Raw genomic sequence first — 19,030 nt, 5'->3', positions numbered from 1 at the left:
GTACAAAAAAATATATTGTGGTAGTGTCGGTGCTGTGTACACACAGTCATTTATTAATATCTTACACTGTAAAAAATATTTAAAATATCTCACGCATTGATGATGTGTTCCCTTAATGACTATACACATGTTGTAGCCTAAGAAAAGGTAAGTTCCTATCCCTGCAGAGCACTTCCTCCTCACCTTTTTGCATGTTATTAAATACATTTGTGTTCATAGTGATGCATTGTTTTGCCTTGGTTATGTGTTTTCCTCTCCCCTTTCTCTGTGTTGCTGTAAAATCATTAGGGTCAGGCAGATTTTTTCCTTAGTGGAGTTGGGTGCCCTTTAAAGAATGACCCAGTCTCCGTCCTGATCAGGGCAGCAGCTGCAGCAGCAGCAGCACATGTAGTGGGCGGGGCTTCCGTGCAGGCGGGCGGGGTCTCCGCCTTGACATGCATAGGAGGGGCAGGGGCTGGATGTACCTTGAGCAGCTGAGCAGGAACAGACAGAACAAGCCCTGCAACAGACAGCTGAAAGGAGCAGCGGTGTCTGGGGACCCTGGAACAGGGAAGGATCCTGCATGAAGTGGAAGCTGCTGGGGCTACCTATGCATGGATGTCCCTGGTTTACAAGCAGATGAAGAGGACCACTACTGACCTTGGACCTTTTGTGTGAACACCAAGAAGAAGAAGAAGAAGAAGAAGAAGAAGAAGCAGCAGCAGCAGCAGAAGCTTTCTTGCTTGCCTGTGATTGTTGTGTGTTGTTGCCTGAGACCCACAACCCAAGATGCCTGGATATGATTACAAGTTCCTTGAGAAGCTCAGGCGGAAATTCCTGTGCCCCCTGTGTGGGAAGGCAATGAGGGAACCGGTGCAAGTCTCCACCTGTGGACATCGCTTTTGTGACACCTGCCTGCAAGAGTTCCTCAGGTACACATTGAGGGTATGGGGCGGGGGGGGGGGGGGGGTTATAGCACCCAGTCCGGTGCTCCTTAATCTCATAATAAATCCACCCATCATGTATGTAGCTGATCACCTCACCTATGATCTCATAATTTGCAGTTCTAGGGTATTTGAAATGGGAACCATCACGTATCCCTCAGCCTATCACAATGCTATTTGCAAACAGAGCCTCCTCCTTTCATTTACAATGCGGCCATTCCTGTATCTGCAACTTAATCTCATTGCCCCCCCCCCCTTAGCTGTGTCTGCAGGTAATGTTTGCAAATTAACCATTTCAGAACCAGAAGGGTGCCCAACAATGCCTTTGCACACAGCTTCAGGAGCCGAAAGGGTTAAGCCCTATTCTGTAGGATATACCCTGTATATCTAACTCTTTCTATTGAGCTTCTTAGCATCTCCACCCCCTCCACCTTCATGATCAGAATGTTACACACACACACACACACTGACACATACTTACACACACGTTTGACTGCTTTCATGATTGTCACCTATGGGAAGGAGGAAGAGCTGTGAATGGCTCAGCAGGAGTGGCTTTTGTGTTACATTGTTACTGTGTGCTGGCTGTCAACAAACAGCAAACTGTAAAGGCTTAGTGTGCGAAGAGAAATGCACATTTAGGTTAAGGAAATAGGTGAGAAAGCACACAATATGCACATACTGTACATGTAAAGCAGATCATATGGAGTCTGTGCCCTTCAGCCTAATCCTTTGTTCAGTTCCCTGCTGCCTGCTACAGACAGGAGGATTTACAGTGTCCTCAGCTCTGCTGGTGCTTGTAATTCTGCCAAAAACCTCATCTGGGCTGCCAGAGGTATTCCCCATGCTCAGGGACAAAAATATGACTCGAGTCTATGGGGATTTCTTCTACTTAACCATTTGATTACGAGCTATGGGGGCTCCATCTTCAGAGTGATTTTGAAGTAACATTTTTTTTTTTCCCAGCGGTTTAGCCTACACCACTTTCGAAACCCATAACTGTATCAGATTAAAGAATTAATAAAAAAAAAAAAATGTTTTGAAAAGTATGGAATATATGCTGTTTCTAGAACCAATTTTATTATAGTAGCCAAGCGAGGGAACAGATGACATTTTCTGTAGACCAGGTATTGGTCTACAATGTAGGAATGTGGTAGGCAGAATTTTGGGAGCCATCAGAAGGTGTGCACCCATAGTAGTTTAGTATTTCATCATAATTACTTTATGCTACCTTGGATTACGTCATAACTTTGCTAGTAGTTGAAAATTAGAAAGTACCCTAAACATAGACTTCTATATAAATGACCTTATAAATTATGCCCCCCCCCCTGTGTTCCAATGCCTAGCAAGTCTATTACCCCAAAACTGTCTATTCTATTAGAAAAAAATAACTTATAATAAGCTATAAGCAGACTGCCTTCTCTGGCGGTTGTGATGGTCTTTAGACATGTTACTTGGTCAATTGTTGCATATAAATACTGTTATAAAACATCAGTATGCACTGTGACAAGCATTATAGTAGTACATGATCATTTAAAAATGTACAATGACTGACCAGTATGTCGGAGCAAAACAGTACATGTCTTCGTAAGTGGTCTCTCTTGGCCCTGGATGTCTCATTTCCTGTACTATTTTCTGTGTATACACGGTTACATTGTTTTACTGTAACTATCTGGCATGTAGGAAGAAACGATTACTCCACAGGAGTACTAGATTACTCTATTACTTTAAGGTCGAATAATGTTTTTGGATGTTCGCGGGATAAATGCCTTGTTTCAAATTTCTAAGGCTTGACCACTGCAGCATGTGGATCACTACTCTAGGCATCAAGTGGTTAAAAGAAAGTAATTTTTGTGCACACACCGGTTAGCGAAACCAGCAGACCAGCGTAAGCATGAACAGAATGTCAAGGCGTACAACCAATGCTTAACTTTGCATATTTGCTAAGGTATATAGTACTTGCAATATTTAATGTCAGAAGGGGGAGGGGTAGCAGACATCATGGTTACGCAGAGCTACTGTATTTGTGAAATAATTATGTGATCAGCGCTTCAGCTGATCGTTGGCACTAAGTACCATATTTATGTAGATCAATATAGGGCAAAGTTTCACTATGGTGACTATGATCTGTTGAATAATTATTATTTATTTATATAGCACCAACAATTCACAATACTTGCATCCAAAGGATATGACTGAATTAGAATAGACTGATTGGGTGAGATAACCAACTTTTTGGAGATACAGTATATTGATAGACCATGGGTGTATTCAATATTTGTTTCTTAACCTGAGCCTCCAAGTTCTTCACTTAGCGGTAAATACTGGAGTTTAGGTACAGTATATTGTAATGTTTTCATTGGATGGAATGTGTTGAAGCCTTATTGAGAAAGGGTTGATGTCTTCATTGACTGACCGGTTGCTGCTTGGGTTTCACAGTTCTCATCTCAAGTACAAGCTCTTCAAGTTGTCTACAGTATTGCATGGTTGGTTGGGTAAGGGTTTGACATTCTTTTGCCTGCATGGGATTATTAATTAAAGGGAGTGCATAGTTCATGAATGTTTCATGCATTCTGTGCCGGTCACCCATGGTCCTGTTTGAGTTCTTCTAAAGGCTGGCTCCTAGCACTGTTTGGCTATTACTGTGCTTTCACATACCTACCAGCGGGTGTGCGTGGCTAGGTATTTGCCAATATATTTGGGTTACTTAATGGCCGATTTATTGACTTAAATTGGCAAGCAATATATTTGGAATTAAGACATATTGTCCGTTTTATCACAAATAATGTGATGCGATCATTGAAAGTGTAGCAGTGGGAGGCTTAGGTACCAGAGAAATAATTTCCTTCTGCCTTTGTTATCTAGTGAAACTTCTATCAGTCAAGGGGCGACTTACATATACGGGTATAACTAATGCAGATATCATATTATCTATAATATGCCATCACTCTGTGCACAAAAGTAAATATTCTAAATGTATCTTCTTCTTTTCCATTTCCTTGGATGACTTGATGCTTTTGTCGCCTTCATTGTCTATTGTAGCAGTAAATTGACCCTAATGGACTGCGAGGGATTAAATTATTACATAATTCCTTGAGAGCTTTGAGCTGCCGAGTGGTTCCAAAAACGCCACTAATAGGACCTTCCTTTTTCTGAGTGCTGGCAGGAGAGCAGTAAAGGACTCCTTGTGATAATTTGCGTACTTAACTATATGAGTGCTGTATGGATGGATTGCTTTGCCCTTACAGAAGCTAACATAAAAACGGTAGCACCATAACTGCAGTCATCATACGTGTTTGCTGTAAAAATACTTCTGAACTCCTCATTGTGAGTAAAGTAAGATTTTATCCCATGCTACATGTTTTGGACCCTATGAAGTTGGGTAGATTGTTGCAAATTGGTGAAATTGCATTTGTGGCTTTTGTGTTGGAGGCCGCTTATTTACAATGGTGGATTGGTGGAAACATATGTCTGAGATGCTGGCAAAACATCCAGTACAGCAAAGACACCAGTTGTCGCCATTTCTTTAAGAAACAGAATGTTGAAAGACGTTTTCCAGGTGCATGAATGTTCGGTGAATACACGTGGGCCACAGAAGCTGCTACCATATACCAAGAAACTGTGAGCCATTGGCTAGTCATAGTTTAAGAATAAGCCCACATGAGAACTGACTGCTCTTTAAAGTGTTTTGGATCCAGGGAAGATGACTACGCAAAACTAAACAAACCTTCTCTCTCTCTTCAAGCCTCACAGCCAGGTAAATTGTCCGTGATACAGATATTGTGTTACGTAGAATGATTCTGAGTGTGTTAACATTTTTGTTGCGTCTCGCAAATACAAAGCTATATAAAGGATTTAGTTATAAAACAATAGCAGGGCTTTTATTTTGAGTCTATAGGGGGAAGATTTCATCTGTGATGTTGTGACTTTTTTTTTTTTCTTTTTCTAGTGACCTGTCATCTGTCTAATCCTGTTCAAACATATTATAACGTGTACACATTTTTGTGCCTAGAATTTGCATAACTGGCAAGTCAATATTTTTATTAGTATTTATTTCAGTCCTGTATTATAATGGAACATTTTTTATTTTTTTTTTAGTATTTTGGTGTCCCCGTAGGGAACGGTTGCTTTTGTTGCTCAAAGCCCAGTAGCCTGACATTAGATTTCAAATATTTTGTTCAGGTCAGGTTTCATAGTTCATTGGATAAGCAGGGGATTGAAGATAAGTGCTGCATAGCCATTTATTACAACCCTCCCCCACCTGCGTCTGGAGCCTGATGAACATTCCCCTCTCTATTCCTGACTTCATTAAGTGCCACTTGGCTGACACACAATGGCTCCTATGCTGTGAGTGACACAGGGAGGAGCGTCATATACACAAGAAAGCGAAGGAGGTGCGCAGCCGGCAGCTGGCCCTCATACGGCTCTCTCTGCACGTGCGCATGGATACCCCCAGAGCTCTCTCCACACAACCCGTCAGTCTGATTTATGTGTTTCCGGGTGGTTTTCTAAGGCTGAGATTGCGTATCATGGAGGTGAAACTGGAAGGAAACAGCTGATTCTGCTGGCTCGGCACAAACACACTTTTAGCTGTTGCGTTTACACACGTGTACACAAAAAAATGCATGTTTGTGTGAGCAGCGTTTTCGAGGGGTGCACGATGGCGCTGCCAAAGCAATCCATACAAAATGCTTGTAAGGTTTTTGTATGGTTATTCAACATTTTTATGTTATCTCTGCTCTAGAATGTTACTGATTGTTGTTAATCGGTCAAGACAGCCATTGTAAAGGGGAGAGGACTTCAGCACCGGTAAATTAGACATAGACCCCAATTTATCTGGGTTTAACAATCCCGACTGAATACTTTCATTGCTTTCAAAAAGCAGTAGTTCCAGACAAGCCAATAATATCATCAGGCAGCTGTCATGAAGGGGGGGTCGGGTGGCTCTTATTCGGAAAATCAAGTCCCTGCATGTATTCAAGATTAAAAACATTAATAACCTTTAAACAGAAAAGCTTGACACGTACATTTGTAATATCTGAATACATAGTGCCGCTGTGCACTTAAAGGCACATAACACATGCATTTTTTTTTTTCCTTCTTTCCTCTTCTTCAATAAATAACCACAAAAAAAATAGATTTTTGCAATTGTCGAAAGTGTTGATGTGTGGGTGTGATCAGTCTTCAGTTTTATATCCAAAAGGCTACCTTACCTATGCTTCCATAAATAAGAAGGTTTTCTTAGAATTTCTGTTTATGTTTCATGATGCTTATCTTTTTTTGTTGTTGCTAGTAAAAGATTTATTGGGATAGCTGTCTTTCCCTCATTAACGCAAATCCCTCAAACCGCCCAAATCTTTCCGTGGCTGTGTGCAGTGATTGAAAGAAACAGGCCTGGTCTTGTGGACAACTTATGAAAAGTGCTGAAAGGAAGCGTGCGGAGTAGAGACAGGGCCTGCGTATACCTGTCCAACGATCACCAAAGAACTTGACATTGATACCCGTAGATGCATGCAGATTGTTCTACACTTCTCCTAGAGCTATAAATCTTCTAGAGAAGGCAGTGATGTGTTTTTTTTTTAGATTTATATTACATTCCAGGAGTGGTTTTTTTTGTTTTTTTTTTATTTGTATCAAACCCTCTTTTTGAAGCACATCTAAGTGATCACTCGAACTTAGAATTACGTGAAAAACTTAACTTGGTGCATGTAGGTCAACAAGATATTAATAGCACAGAAACTGATGTATGGTCCATTCCCTGATACCAAACCAGAATTACTGGTCAGAGGTCATTGACAGTATCTTATTATCTGTGCGCAGCTATGTGGTATCGATACAGATAATATGGTACGTTTTTAATTAGGTCAAACAAATAATGAAATAGAATATTGAGATGCATATTTTAAATGGCAACAATGTGGAATGCTGAGATCAACTACTTAATAACAGGCTTGGTAGATGACAAGTTGGCTATTCAGATATGGTCTGGATGCATTTTAGTTACTGTTGCATCATACCTTGTTGTTGGTTATAAAACTGAATATATTTTCTTTATAGGTTATTATTTGATGGCTTATGGAACCTGGTAAATCAAAGTATTGTTTTCAATAAGAGAACACCTTAGTCGATTTATGAGACATACTGTGATTCGGTTAACTGCACGTAAAGTATATAACCCACGGTATTTTTGGTAATGAAAAATGCTGATCGCAACAATCACAATAATAAATTGTGGAAATCCATGGCCAGCTAGATTTTGCCCACGCTGCATATTCTTGCTGTGACAGCATTCTGCCTAGCAACAGATGGCGAGGCTGTGCTGACATCTGCCTGAGACTACTAGGTGTGAAGAGGCAGATACTGCCTTTGTTCTGAGTGGCAGTGTAAATGGCTTTCGACAGATCCCTGCAACTCTTCTCAACAGGCTGAGTTTCAATATGAAAAGCAGCAGCTATCACACCTTCTGTGTAGCTTTCTCTAAATCACGATGGCTGGGTACCTTGAAGTGTGCTCAGTGCTTTGTCTTCGGGAGCAATGTTCTTTTTGCGTGATGTAAGTCTCACTGCTGAACAGTGACATCCTTGAAGATCCAGGAACTGTAAAGTGAACCCTAGTATCATGTTAATTTCCATTTGGAGAACATGATGCTCCTGGGTGCCACATGGGATCTGCATCTCATTTCATTGCAATATGTTATCACAGTCTGGGACTGCAGGGGTCAGAGGTGCAGTATCACTGAAATTGATGGCAGTCACAGTTCATTTGGTTCCACTGAACCACAAGTTATGTGTCTTTATAGCACACTTCTCCTGCAAGAAGAAAACCACAAGAAACACAGCTGGTGCCAACAAAAGTTTGGCCACTAAAAACCTCCCCTTAAGGCTCCCTTATATTTCATTGTATTACTTCAAACATTGTGTATGGGGGTTTTTTTAATCTCATTTTGTTTCGTAGTAATTTGCTTAACAAGAATTCAAGAGTAAGTCTTTCACCTCCTTGAAGTCTTCGCACCATTTCCTCCTTCATTCATTTCCAGAGAGAGCTGTGTCCATGAGAGACGTAGCTCAGAAGTCTCATATTTCTGCAAATTACGTTTTCCCCTCAAATTCCACATCATTGATACTGATGACTTTTAGATCCTTAGATATGCAGACTGGATTAGTGCTACAGGGATTAAGTAGCAGGAACCTCTAATTTGCCGGACCACACCTTTCTTAACAGTTTTAAATACAATAAGGCTGTCTACTTATCAGTGAACTTTAAAGCTCTACTAATTTACCCAACAAACATATTTGAACAATAGAGGTTTTTCATTTTATTTTTTACTTTTGGATAGAAAGCCTTCTTATCGTAATACAAACTAAAATTCATTTTTAAAGCAAGGTGCTGCTGGAACGCCAAATCTCCCTGATAGGAGCTGTCAAATGCTGACAGATATTGGAAGCCCTGCTTTCTATTCTTCTGGAAGAGAACATAATCTCTTTATTGTTCTAGTGCCCCTAAATAACCTCAGCAGGGAGAAGTCTGCTCTAGAAATTCAGAGGTGAATGGGAAGGAAGTCTGTCTTTCACCCAGAGAACTATAGTGGAGCGTTTTCTCTTGAAGGGAGAGTGCACATTTCCATTGTTTATCCGGGGAAGTAGCATGAAATTCCGGTACTGTTCCTCTCGGATGTCTTGCTAACGCCTGCACAGAGCGGAGTAAAGTCTATGTACAAATCTGTTAGCTGTAATGTTCTTTCTGTAGTTCAGAAACAGTTGACCCTGGAGAACTGTACATTAGCCGTTGGCTGCACGATCCCTGCCGGGTTTGGTTCTGTGAGTTGCCAAATTCAGATGAATTCAGTGCCCTCTATAAGTCAGTTTATAGTAGATGAACCTGATGTGGTTTTCGGTGGGGTTTGGCTGCTACTTTGTATTACGGTTTTAGGCTGAATCCTTTTTTTTTTTTTTTTTTTAACTCAACATCCATCAAAATCTGTAGATCCAGAATGAATGCTTGCTGCATAAAGTTGTCGTTATTAGCATTTTTATGCTGAAGCACATAGGCTTTTCATTTTGTTTTTGCCAGAGAAAGATGACTGAAGGCCATGTGTAGTACGACTGAATGTTACTGCTGAAGGTTGTGTAAATGTGTTATTGTTGTTAGTCTGTATTTGAAGAGGCAGAATCACTTGACTAATTAAGTCTTTATGTTTTGTCATAACAGAGACGGCCAGGAAAAGCCCCTTGGGCAAATGGACTTTACAGATTGAGTTTTATGCAATGTTTTAAAAGATTAAGGTGTTTTGTTTTTTCCTTTGTCCAGTAACAATACCACATAAAATAAAAAGCATTCGCACATTTATTCATCCAGTTCTTACTAGCAAGCATTCATACATCTCAGAAGTATTTATTCAAAAGGTGGCATGTGTCGCATCTTCTCATCAATGGTTGATGAGAGTGTGGTGTGGTCCAGCAGCACAACAAATCCCATCAGGGGAGAGGAACGTGTTTCTGAGAATGGATTAAGCTGAAAGTATTGTTCATTGTGTAAGAACCAAGAGTCGAGATCCAACACGCCTGCCTTCTTTACCAACATAACTAAGCTGTGATTTTTATTTTATTTTTTATTTAATTTCTTTTTTTTTTCGTCTTCTCTTTGAGGAGCTCTGGAAGTGGCCACGGAAAATTGTTTAACTGTGAACACGTCTCATTTCCTGGCTATAATTTCTTTAAAATTAAACATCTCGCGACATCTGAAATATCCACTATAATGCACTTTTGTGATTCAAATTCATCCATTACGGGGGGAATAAAACTAACTATGTGTGTTCATAACTAATAAGGAATTTAGCACAGGTCACATTGTGTGCTCACAATTTCATTATTGTGGCTTCGTACAAAGCTACGTGTGCTCAAATAAAGCAAGTAGCCAGTTACAGAAAATCTGTTTATTCAGTTTAGCCCTTGGCAAAACGGATTTAACTAACTGTTTTGGGGAAGGAGAGAGAAGAAAGCCATTTGTTTGTGGAGTTTCCCACTATCGATCTAGAGGTTGGAGATGATACAGAGAAAAAGAAAGTTGCTATGCTGGCAGATACTGATAGAGCCCATATGTTATATTGTTTTAACATGTCAAGTCATGTGTTCTCTGCATGCTGACAAATGCCAATATGGCATGATGTCTGCTTACTTTAGCCCCTATTGATCTGTTTGGAGGCCTTGGAGGCTTTTCATTTATAGAATGTCTTTCTATGAAAAGAACAGAAGGTCTGGCTGTTGTATGGCACTCCGAGACATCCCATCCAGCATCTATCAATACGTACCTCAATTGTACGTTTGCCGCTGTCATCATGTGGGCTGGGTAATCTGGTGTTCTAAACATTCCTATTCCCTAAATTTAAACCATGATGTCATTAATTAACAGTCTGGGCAAGTGCCCGCTTGTACAAATGCCTTCATCAATGGGGTATAATTTGCCACTGGAAATAAGTGAAGACTAAGAGACAAAATGCAGGGCCGGACACATCCTCAAAATTATGCCTCATTTAAAACCCTTCTTTTTCTTTGTTTTTTGTGTAGAATGACAAAATCTAATATTCCAGATGACAGACACTCCTAACAGGATTCAGTTGCTAGACATCTTTTATTAAGTGGTTTAAATGGTATTTTAGAATCCATATCGGTGATGTGGCCATCAAAATCTTTTGTACCGCATGCGTGCTGCTTGAAAGACTGCATTCTGGCTTGTGTTTGTATTCTTTAATAATATGTGAGCATCCTGCAGGTGTACAACAGGTAAATATGGTTTGGGAATTCATGGTTTTTATAATGGCTCTTATTAAAAGCATTTGGTTGCCAATTAGTGAGTCTGGCCCATACATTTTTGTAATGGACTATTAAAGGTGTATTGTCTTTATGTATATCAGGGTCACCTAATGCCGAGAGCTACCAGTTTATCCATATCCTGTTTAAAGGCAGTGGAGAGATGGGTTGAAGCTAAACTGACCGAGTAAATTTTGGTCATAAGAAGCATTGCCAGAAGACAGTTGGTGGAAAAAGACAGTGGCTGGCTGCTTCTCCTATTTATTTATTTTATTAATTTGTCTTTTCTTTCTTGGGTTTTGCAATTTTGTGTATTTATATATAATTCCTGTAAATGTGTGATTCTTCCTTTTTCAATGTCGGCCTGTAAGTTTCTTAACATAATCAATGCTTCCCATTGTGTAAGACGCCACTTGGAGACAAGTGTTTTAAGTGTTAGTTATGCTTGATTCTGTAATCGTTACTCAGAGGATCACCCAGTCATGTTACGCAGCAGGTGACTGGCAGTGAATGGACTTGGCCCTGCTAAGTGAAAGTGGGAATTACAGAGAAGAATTCCCACTGCATTTTTGGGTGTGTAGCGGAGCAGCTGCCTCTTAAGATATGACCGAGTGTAGAAAGTAGAGCACATGGTACATCTGTTTTCGCCCGAGAACCTCCTATTTGTTTTGCAGGCGCTGCTTTAGACCAATTTTTAGCTGCTACACTGAAATCTTCTTTTACTAAGGCTTCCTGAAATGTCCAGCTGTCCCGTAAACCATGTAAGGTCAGGGTGCCTATAACACCAGTTCTATTAATCATAAATTGACATTGCTGTTTAAAACAGATTGGCCCTTCACAGAGCAGTTTACAGTCTCCTCCCGTATGCATAATATTTAGCTGCCAATGCCATTCACTCTTATCTACTTCCTTATTATTTTCCACTTCTCATTCTTTTGCCCTTTGCACTTGCTACGATAAATTAAAGGGTGTTATCTTGTATTGATACTTTGACAGCAGTCGGTAGGAACTCTGCCCATTTCAGATAGGACTTCTGTGCTCTGTGACGTCCAGGGTGTCCTCCTGGAATCGTCATAGTTGATGCAGCAGGTGAGATTGTCTGATGGTCCCTGCGATGTCGGTGTCTGGCATGTAAGCTGAGCGGGTGGGTGTGCAGCGAAGTCAAACTCTACTGCAGGTCATGCAAGACAGCCGAGTTTGTTTTAAAAGGACTTTATGACTTATGTCCTAGTAATGCAGATGGTTGTAGCATTGTGCGTCTATTTACTTACTCTGCATGGGATAAAGTTAAATATTAGCTGAGTGGTGGTGGTGGTGGGGTTAAGCGTTACTAGAAGGGGAAGAGAACTACTGATAAGTGACTCTCTGGCTCCTGTCTGCTTTACGCTATCCTTTTATATTCTACAGCAATCGAGTTAAAAAAAAAAATTCAAGGATTTGTACTTAAATCTATCGATTTTTTTTTTTATTGACCTTAGCGTACCTACATAAACTAGGAGGAGTAATACAAATGCGGTGTCACGGACCAATAACACATTTCTAGGGGCCCTGCCGGCAACCAAAGTTATTGTAGTGTTCTTTTTAAAACTGATATTCTCTGTGGGATCGTTTAAACCAAGTATGAAGACCGGATGAGAAAAAAGTGTAAAAAATACAAACATTATGTAGAATATTTGCATGTACAGCATGGGATGAGGTTATACAGAGAGGAGAATGTTACACGAGGGAGAGAAGCGCAGAACAAAGAATTTCAACGTGCCAGCTGGCAGGATGAGCTTTTAGAAACATCTGCATGTTACTCCAGATGTTCATAGTAACTGGGTTCATACTGAACTCAACTCAACTTTTTTTGCTGCTATTAAGGGACATTGATTGTGTGGGAGTCTATAGGTTCCATGCTAAGAATCTTCATCTGGTGTGGTTTTAAGTTTCACGGGGGCTGAGAAAGATGTAAGGGTGACCTTTGTTAGGTTCTCTGTATGTACAGAACTTAAAGCTCAGTATGCTCTAGACCAGTGCTTTTTAGACTTTGCGATCTGGGCCATCATGGGTTTGTGGCAGTTTTTCAAAGTGGACCTCAGAATGAGGTGTGTTTCATTTAAGAAACAGGCTGTCTACTGAAATTTCATTAGCCTTTTTGTCCCTCCACTTTTTTTTTTTTTTTTTTTAATATCCCTAATACATTGGAGAATATGAATCGATAAGATTTCATAAACTGTTTTTTGCGTCTTCCGAGCCCTTAGAAACCCGATTGTGGGTACAAAGTAGACCTCGGACCAAAGCTTCGTAAATATAGGATGTTATTTAAAGGAATACAGATGTGTATGTTGAATTAAAAGGGTTAATTTAAAATTGTTAGTCTCAGATTGGGGTAAATCCGTATGTAAACGTGGAGCGGAATGTTTTCAAAGTGGCTTAAATTGGCTGAACAGCCGTATTCTTCCTAGAAATATCTCCATTCTATCCTTTGCATGTTTTTGGAAAGTGTTCATAGCTGGGTGATGGTTGCTAATTTGGATCAGCAAATGGAAAAGAACATTAACCATATGGTTACAGACGACAAATACATTTGTCTGTTTTCATGGCATTTCCACACATGGCAGACTTGTTGATATTTTCCCACATGTTTTAACCTTTTCTGTAGTAATTAAGAAAAAGAGCATTCCAGAGAGTACACGGTATTCGGTGCTGTATACAAACCGCTTTGTATACAATACCAGCTATCGTAAATAATAATTTTTTGATCTTATATTGACTACTGGGACAAAAACGTTCCCTTTTCCTTAAACTGCAGTAAAACGAATAGTCTTGTTTGTGAAGCCCCAACCTATGCTTTATCGAGTTAACTTGAATCTAGATATGACATCTGTGTTAAAGTTGGTATTGGACAAAAACATTAACTACATACTCTAGTATTACACGTTATAACTTGCTCTGAAAGTTTAATATATATTATTTTTACTGTTAAGTTTTTTGTTTCTATAGCAACCGCCTATCAGGGCCTCGGTTTGTGTCACATGACAAGTGCAAAAACCACAAAAAAATTCTAAATCAGACAAAAGTGTCAATTTCCCAGTTGGGTGGGACAATGCCTTTTTAATTACCAGAAAACACTCTAAAACAGGTCCGCACAACTCCAGTCATTGAGGACTGGAAACCGGTTGCCCTTTCTGGATATCCCAATTTAAGACTGCGATATCAATTAAACTACTTGCCTTTAGATATGGATACATTGTATTCCTGACCTGTCTGAAGCGCTCGAGGACTGGAGTTGTGCAGCATTATTCATGTCTGTCCAGATTCTGCCACTTGGAATATATGATGTGTCTGTACATGAATATTACATTTAATCAGCCCTGGACTTACATGGTAAAGATATGTTACCTGTGTAAGCTGTGACAGACCAGGTTATTTACTCTCCTTTCTTTCTTTCTTTCTTTCTTTCTTTCTAGCGAGGGAGTCTTTAAATGCCCAGAAGACCAACTTCCACTTGATTATGCAAAGGTAACAAATACACGGATTGTTTGCTTTAAACTGGAATAACTCAGTTTTTTTTTAAAGGGTAATAATGTAAGCGTGGTTCTTGTGCAGTGTGGAAGTTCTATGGCTAGTTAGCTTGGCAAACATGCTTTAACTGTGAAGCACAAATGGTGGCATCTATGGAAAGGGCTAGTTATTGTGTAAAAGATTTTTCTGTGCACAGTTATTTTGTGTGCTGTTTAAAGAACTCTTTCTCCTGAAATAGCCCCAGGAAGTGCTGGTCGAGTATTCATAGCCAGAGAATACTGCTCTAGACCCGTTACGGGCTGACACCAGGACCCACAACAAAGCCCTTCTGTTCCAGACATCTCTTTAAATGCAACTCAAATAGGAGTAAAATCAGTCTTTTTTTTCTGTCAGAGCCAAACCTGTCACAGAATAGGCTAAAGTAAGAGTCACACAAGGATCGAGATGTATAAACAAAGAAGAGAAGCATTGTAGTGACCATACTGGGTGCCAGGCTGTGCTGGTGTGTACCAGGCCTCTTGGTGAATGGGATATTTAAATACGTCCAGTCAGGGCCTCTCGTTATCCAGACCGAGGCCAAGATTCACGGCATCCTCTTGCTTCTGCTGAATGTGCATTAATTTTCTTTGCACGCACATTCCATAAAGCAATGCTATTTATCCCCCAGGAGCTAGAATGCTAGATCACGACATATAGCTGCCCTGTTTTTTATTTTTATTTTATTCCCATATGGCGATCCAGGGCAAATGTGTTTTTTTGTTTTTTTTCATAGAGACACAGCTGAATTGGCAGCTGTCCTGTGTGTGAATGTCTTCCAGAGCTTAGGGATTAATGGCCATTCTCCAATTTAGACACAAGTGAAATCCTAATGTCCATAACACAGAATGCCCATGTGTTCATTTTTGTTCAGTAGTGCATTCTTTATACTCTTCTTGGATTGTTAGTTTTGTAATATCATGTTACCGTTAACCAATGTATGTCTTTGACACAGATTTATCCAGACCGTGATCTGGAGACCCAGGTGCTTAGTTTATCCATACGATGCATACACAGCGAGGAAGGGTGCCGCTGGAGTGGACAGCTCAAGCAGCTTCAGGTAAGAAAACAAGATAACAGAGTGACTTGTATAAATGTAATGGAAATCGGTTTTCCCCAAACTAATCCTTCCGTATGTGTGTGTTAAGAATACACAGGGATGGTAACAACCACATTCCCTAATGACCTATTCAAAACTTTCTTTGGGCATTCCAGACAAACGTATCATTTTGAACAATGTTTCTAGCATTTTTTGGTTTAAATGATTTTACAAATGTATCAAATCCAAATCTATCTACTTCGTTTTGCTTCTGGCAGTCACTCTGCTGTGCACTAGGGCAGATATTAAACATTAATGCTGTAAATATTCATTTCTAGATTAACTGTTCTTATGAGCTGAGTAATGTGACATCTGTTGGTTGATGTCTCCTGAATGCAGCTGGTATGATGGTGCCTCCCTCATCCACCATTTGCTTTCTCTTTTTCCTAGACTCATCTCAACATTTGTGCCTTTAATGTTATCCCCTGCCCTAACCGGTGTAGCACCAAACTGATCCGCAGAGACCTGCCAGAACACATGCAGCACGACTGTCCAAAGCGTAAAGTACGGTGTGAATTCTGTGGAAGCGACTTCTCCGGCGAGGCTTACGAGGTAAGGTTAGCTGTGTCTGTCCTGGCCCTTAGTCTGTAGTTTAGGTTTGTTCAGGACATTCGAGACCTCTAAAGTGGCAGAGCTAAGGCATTAAACGGATGGGCTATATCGTGATGTAACGACTCCATTCCAAGCCTTATGGTATCTTCAAGGGCATTAAGTTCTCCAATAGAGAATAGAAATTTGGTGCACAGCCCTTAAATTGTTACTTTTTTTAATTTTCCTCTGTGTTGTTTTTAATTTACTGTTTTGTACATTTGTCATCTTTTATTTTTAGAAACTGTATGTACTAACCATGACTGTAACTTTTTTCCTCAGGATCACCAGGGATGTTGTCCGCAGGAGAGTGTTTACTGTGAAAATAAGTGCGGAGCTCGAATGATGAGGCGCATACTATCGCAGCATTCCTTGGCAGAGTGTCCCAAGCGTACCCAGCCCTGTCCGTACTGTAACAAGGAGTTTGTGTTCGATACCATACAGGTTAGAGAGGGAGGCTGTCTGGGATCAGGAAGACAAAAGATTAACTCTACAAGATAACAACATTACTGTTTAATTTTAAGGTCAAATGCAATATGTAAAGTACCGTATTTGCTCGATTATAAGATGACCCTGATTATAAGACGACCCCCCCAAATCTGAATATTAACTTAGGAAAAAAAGAAAAAGCCTGAATATAAGACGACCTTAAAGGAAAAAAGTTTTACCAGTAAATGTTAATTCATGTAAACTATTTTTTTAAATAAAAGCTATGATTGAGAAAAATATTTTTTTGTTTTTATTTCCTTGTATTTTCCAACCTGTCCCCCAGTTACGCACATCTGCCCCCAGGCCTGCCACTCCAATATGGCACTGTGGCCCATGATATGCCTTTTAACCCTCTATATGCCACTGTGCCCCATGGTATGCCTTTTGACCCCCTATGTGCCACTCTGCCTCCAGAAATGCCTTATACCCCTATATCCCATTCTGGCATTTAGGGGTTAAAATGCATATTATGGGGCAGAGTGATTTTGGACGCAGACAACCCCTGCTGCTAGCCACACCTCCTTCCGGCTGCAGCGGACGTTGTCTACGCGGATCGCGTAGACGTCAACCCGCTGCCCCGGCAATACAGCAGGAAGCACCGGTAAGTGTGTGTGTGTGGGGGGGGGGAGACAGGAGGATCCAGGTCCCCTGCAGCGGTGCGGGGGATCTGGATCTTAGTATCATAATCAGACCTCTATTTGAGGTCTGATTAGAAGACGACCCCGATTAGAAGACGAGGGGTATTTTTCAGAGCATTTGCTCTGAAAAAAACCTCGTCTTATAATCGAGCAAATACGGTATTTCGATTTTTGTGGAACTTTGCCCTTAATCCCATTATAAGGTTTCTAGGACAACATGATTGGACTCTGCATGGGCACTGATGTCCTATATGTTTTATCTTCATATCTTAATTGCTGATGTTCAAGAATATAGTCTCTCTCTGTCAAGGTGGATGATCTTGTTGTTCCTACTACAAATGTAGAATTAATGAATACAGTTTTACCCATTATTTGTGTATCAAAGCAGTGTAGTGCACTGACATTCATTAAAATACATGGATTGTGAGGGGTATGGAATCATGAAACAGACTTTATTATATATTGTATACATACAGTAAATCCAGTTCTAACTAAAGTAGAGACATTAACTTTGATTCCCTTTGTTTGTAGCAATGCATCCCACATTCTGAATTTTTTTTATGTAGTACCAATAAATACAGATACAGACACAGGTATTAACAACGCTAAACTAACCTTTCTCTCTTGTCCTGCAGAGTCACCAGTACCAGTGTCCGCGATACCCAATCACTTGCCCCAACCAGTGTGGCGTTACGACTATTGCCAGAGAGGATCTGAGTGGGCACCTAAAAGATAGTTGCAGCTCTGCTCTTGTGCTCTGTCCATTTAAAGATTCTGGTTGCAAACACAGGGTGAGTCTTTGAACATACATAGTAATATTGGATGCAATGGCTTCATAGCAGTTTTTTTTGACTTGCAAGCAACAAACTGGCTATTTGTGACAAACTCATGCTTGCAAACGGTGCTTTTATAAAGAATATTGTGCAGTTTTTCAAACATTCTTTCTCGGTAGCGTAATTTAAAAATGTACTTGGAACTCCTGAATAAAGTTCTGCCATACGCTTTTTAGCTCAATGTATAATTAAAGCATACATTCAGTTCTTTCAGTGCATAAAAATGTCTCGGTTTACATCTATTTTCTCTTTGTAAATGGTGTCAATTATACTTGTTTTTTAGTGCCCAAAAATCAGCATGACCCGACATTTGGAGGAAAACATGAGGTCCCACCTTAGCATGATGTCCTCCCTGGTCAGTCGACAGAGGCAGGAGATTCAGGAATTGAGGAAGCAAGTGGAAGAGCTGTCTGTGAGCAGTGAAGGGGTGCTTATCTGGAAGATAAGTGACTATTCACGCAAAGTACAGGAGGCAAAGGTGCGGGGAAACTACGAGTCCTTCAGTCCGGCATTTTACACGCACAGATATGGATACAAGCTCCAGGTGTCGGCCTTTCTCAATGGAAATGGCAGCGGTGAAGGAAGTTATCTGTCTGTGTATATTCGCGTTCTGCCTGGGGAGTATGATAACCTTCTAGAATGGCCCTTCTCATATCGAGTTACTTTTTCTCTACTTGACCAAAGTGATCCATCATTGTCCAAGCCCCAACACATCACAGAGACTTTCAGCCCTGATCCCAACTGGAAGAATTTCCAAAAACCCTCTGGTTCTAGGAACTCACTGGATGAGAGCACTCTTGGATTTGGATATCCCAAATTTATATCTCATGAGGACATTAGGAAGCGCAACTATATACGTGACAATGTTGTATTTCTTAAAGCATCAGTGGAGATCCCTCAGAAGATAATTGCATAATGTCAAGGATTTGAGTGAAGGAAAGAAGTCTAAGCCTCTTGTTGAACTGGATTTTCGCTATAGTTTACCTTTGCATTCTGAAATCCACATTCAGCATCAAAACCCTGTGGCTAGGTTTTTCATTCACACCACTGAATGTTTGAACAAATGACCAAGTCAACTGTGAACCCTTGAAACAAGGGTTATCCTTCACCC

At 40.3% G+C, this 19,030-nt stretch overlaps 1 protein-coding gene across 1 annotated transcript; it reads left to right on the top strand.

The window, feature by feature from the left end:
- Positions 1–768: 768 nt before the first annotated feature.
- LOC149286104 (TNF receptor-associated factor 4-like) lies at positions 769–18,835 on the top strand. Its single transcript, XM_089494488.1, has 7 exons — positions 769–911; positions 14,182–14,233; positions 15,228–15,332; positions 15,762–15,923; positions 16,242–16,403; positions 17,722–17,877; positions 18,203–18,835. The coding sequence occupies exons 1-7, from the start codon at positions 769–771 to the stop codon at positions 18,833–18,835; spliced, it is 1,413 nt and encodes a 470-aa protein (XP_089350614.1).
- The last annotated feature ends 195 nt before the right edge of the window (positions 18,836–19,030 follow it).

Source organism: Sceloporus occidentalis, unplaced genomic scaffold (genome assembly GCF_023333645.1).
Source record: "Sceloporus occidentalis isolate IW3139 unplaced genomic scaffold, rSceOcc1.0.p SCAF_72, whole genome shotgun sequence".
In the NCBI taxonomy this organism is placed as follows: domain Eukaryota; kingdom Metazoa; phylum Chordata; class Lepidosauria; order Squamata; family Phrynosomatidae; genus Sceloporus; species Sceloporus occidentalis.
The sequence above is the reverse complement of the archived record's forward strand: the minus strand, read 5'-3'. Positions and strand labels throughout refer to the sequence as shown.

Bases quoted from the DNA above. Each gene is read 5' to 3' on its own strand.
- LOC149286104 (XM_089494488.1), top strand. From the start codon at position 769: ATGCCTGGATATGATTACAAGTTCCTTGAGAAGCTCAGGCGGAAATTC. The intron at 912-14,181 runs GTACACATTGAG...CTTTCTTTCTAG, and splicing joins TGCCTGCAAGAGTTCCTCAG to CGAGGGAGTCTTTAAATGCC. The intron at 14,234-15,227 runs GTAACAAATACA...TCTTTGACACAG, and splicing joins TTCCACTTGATTATGCAAAG to ATTTATCCAGACCGTGATCT.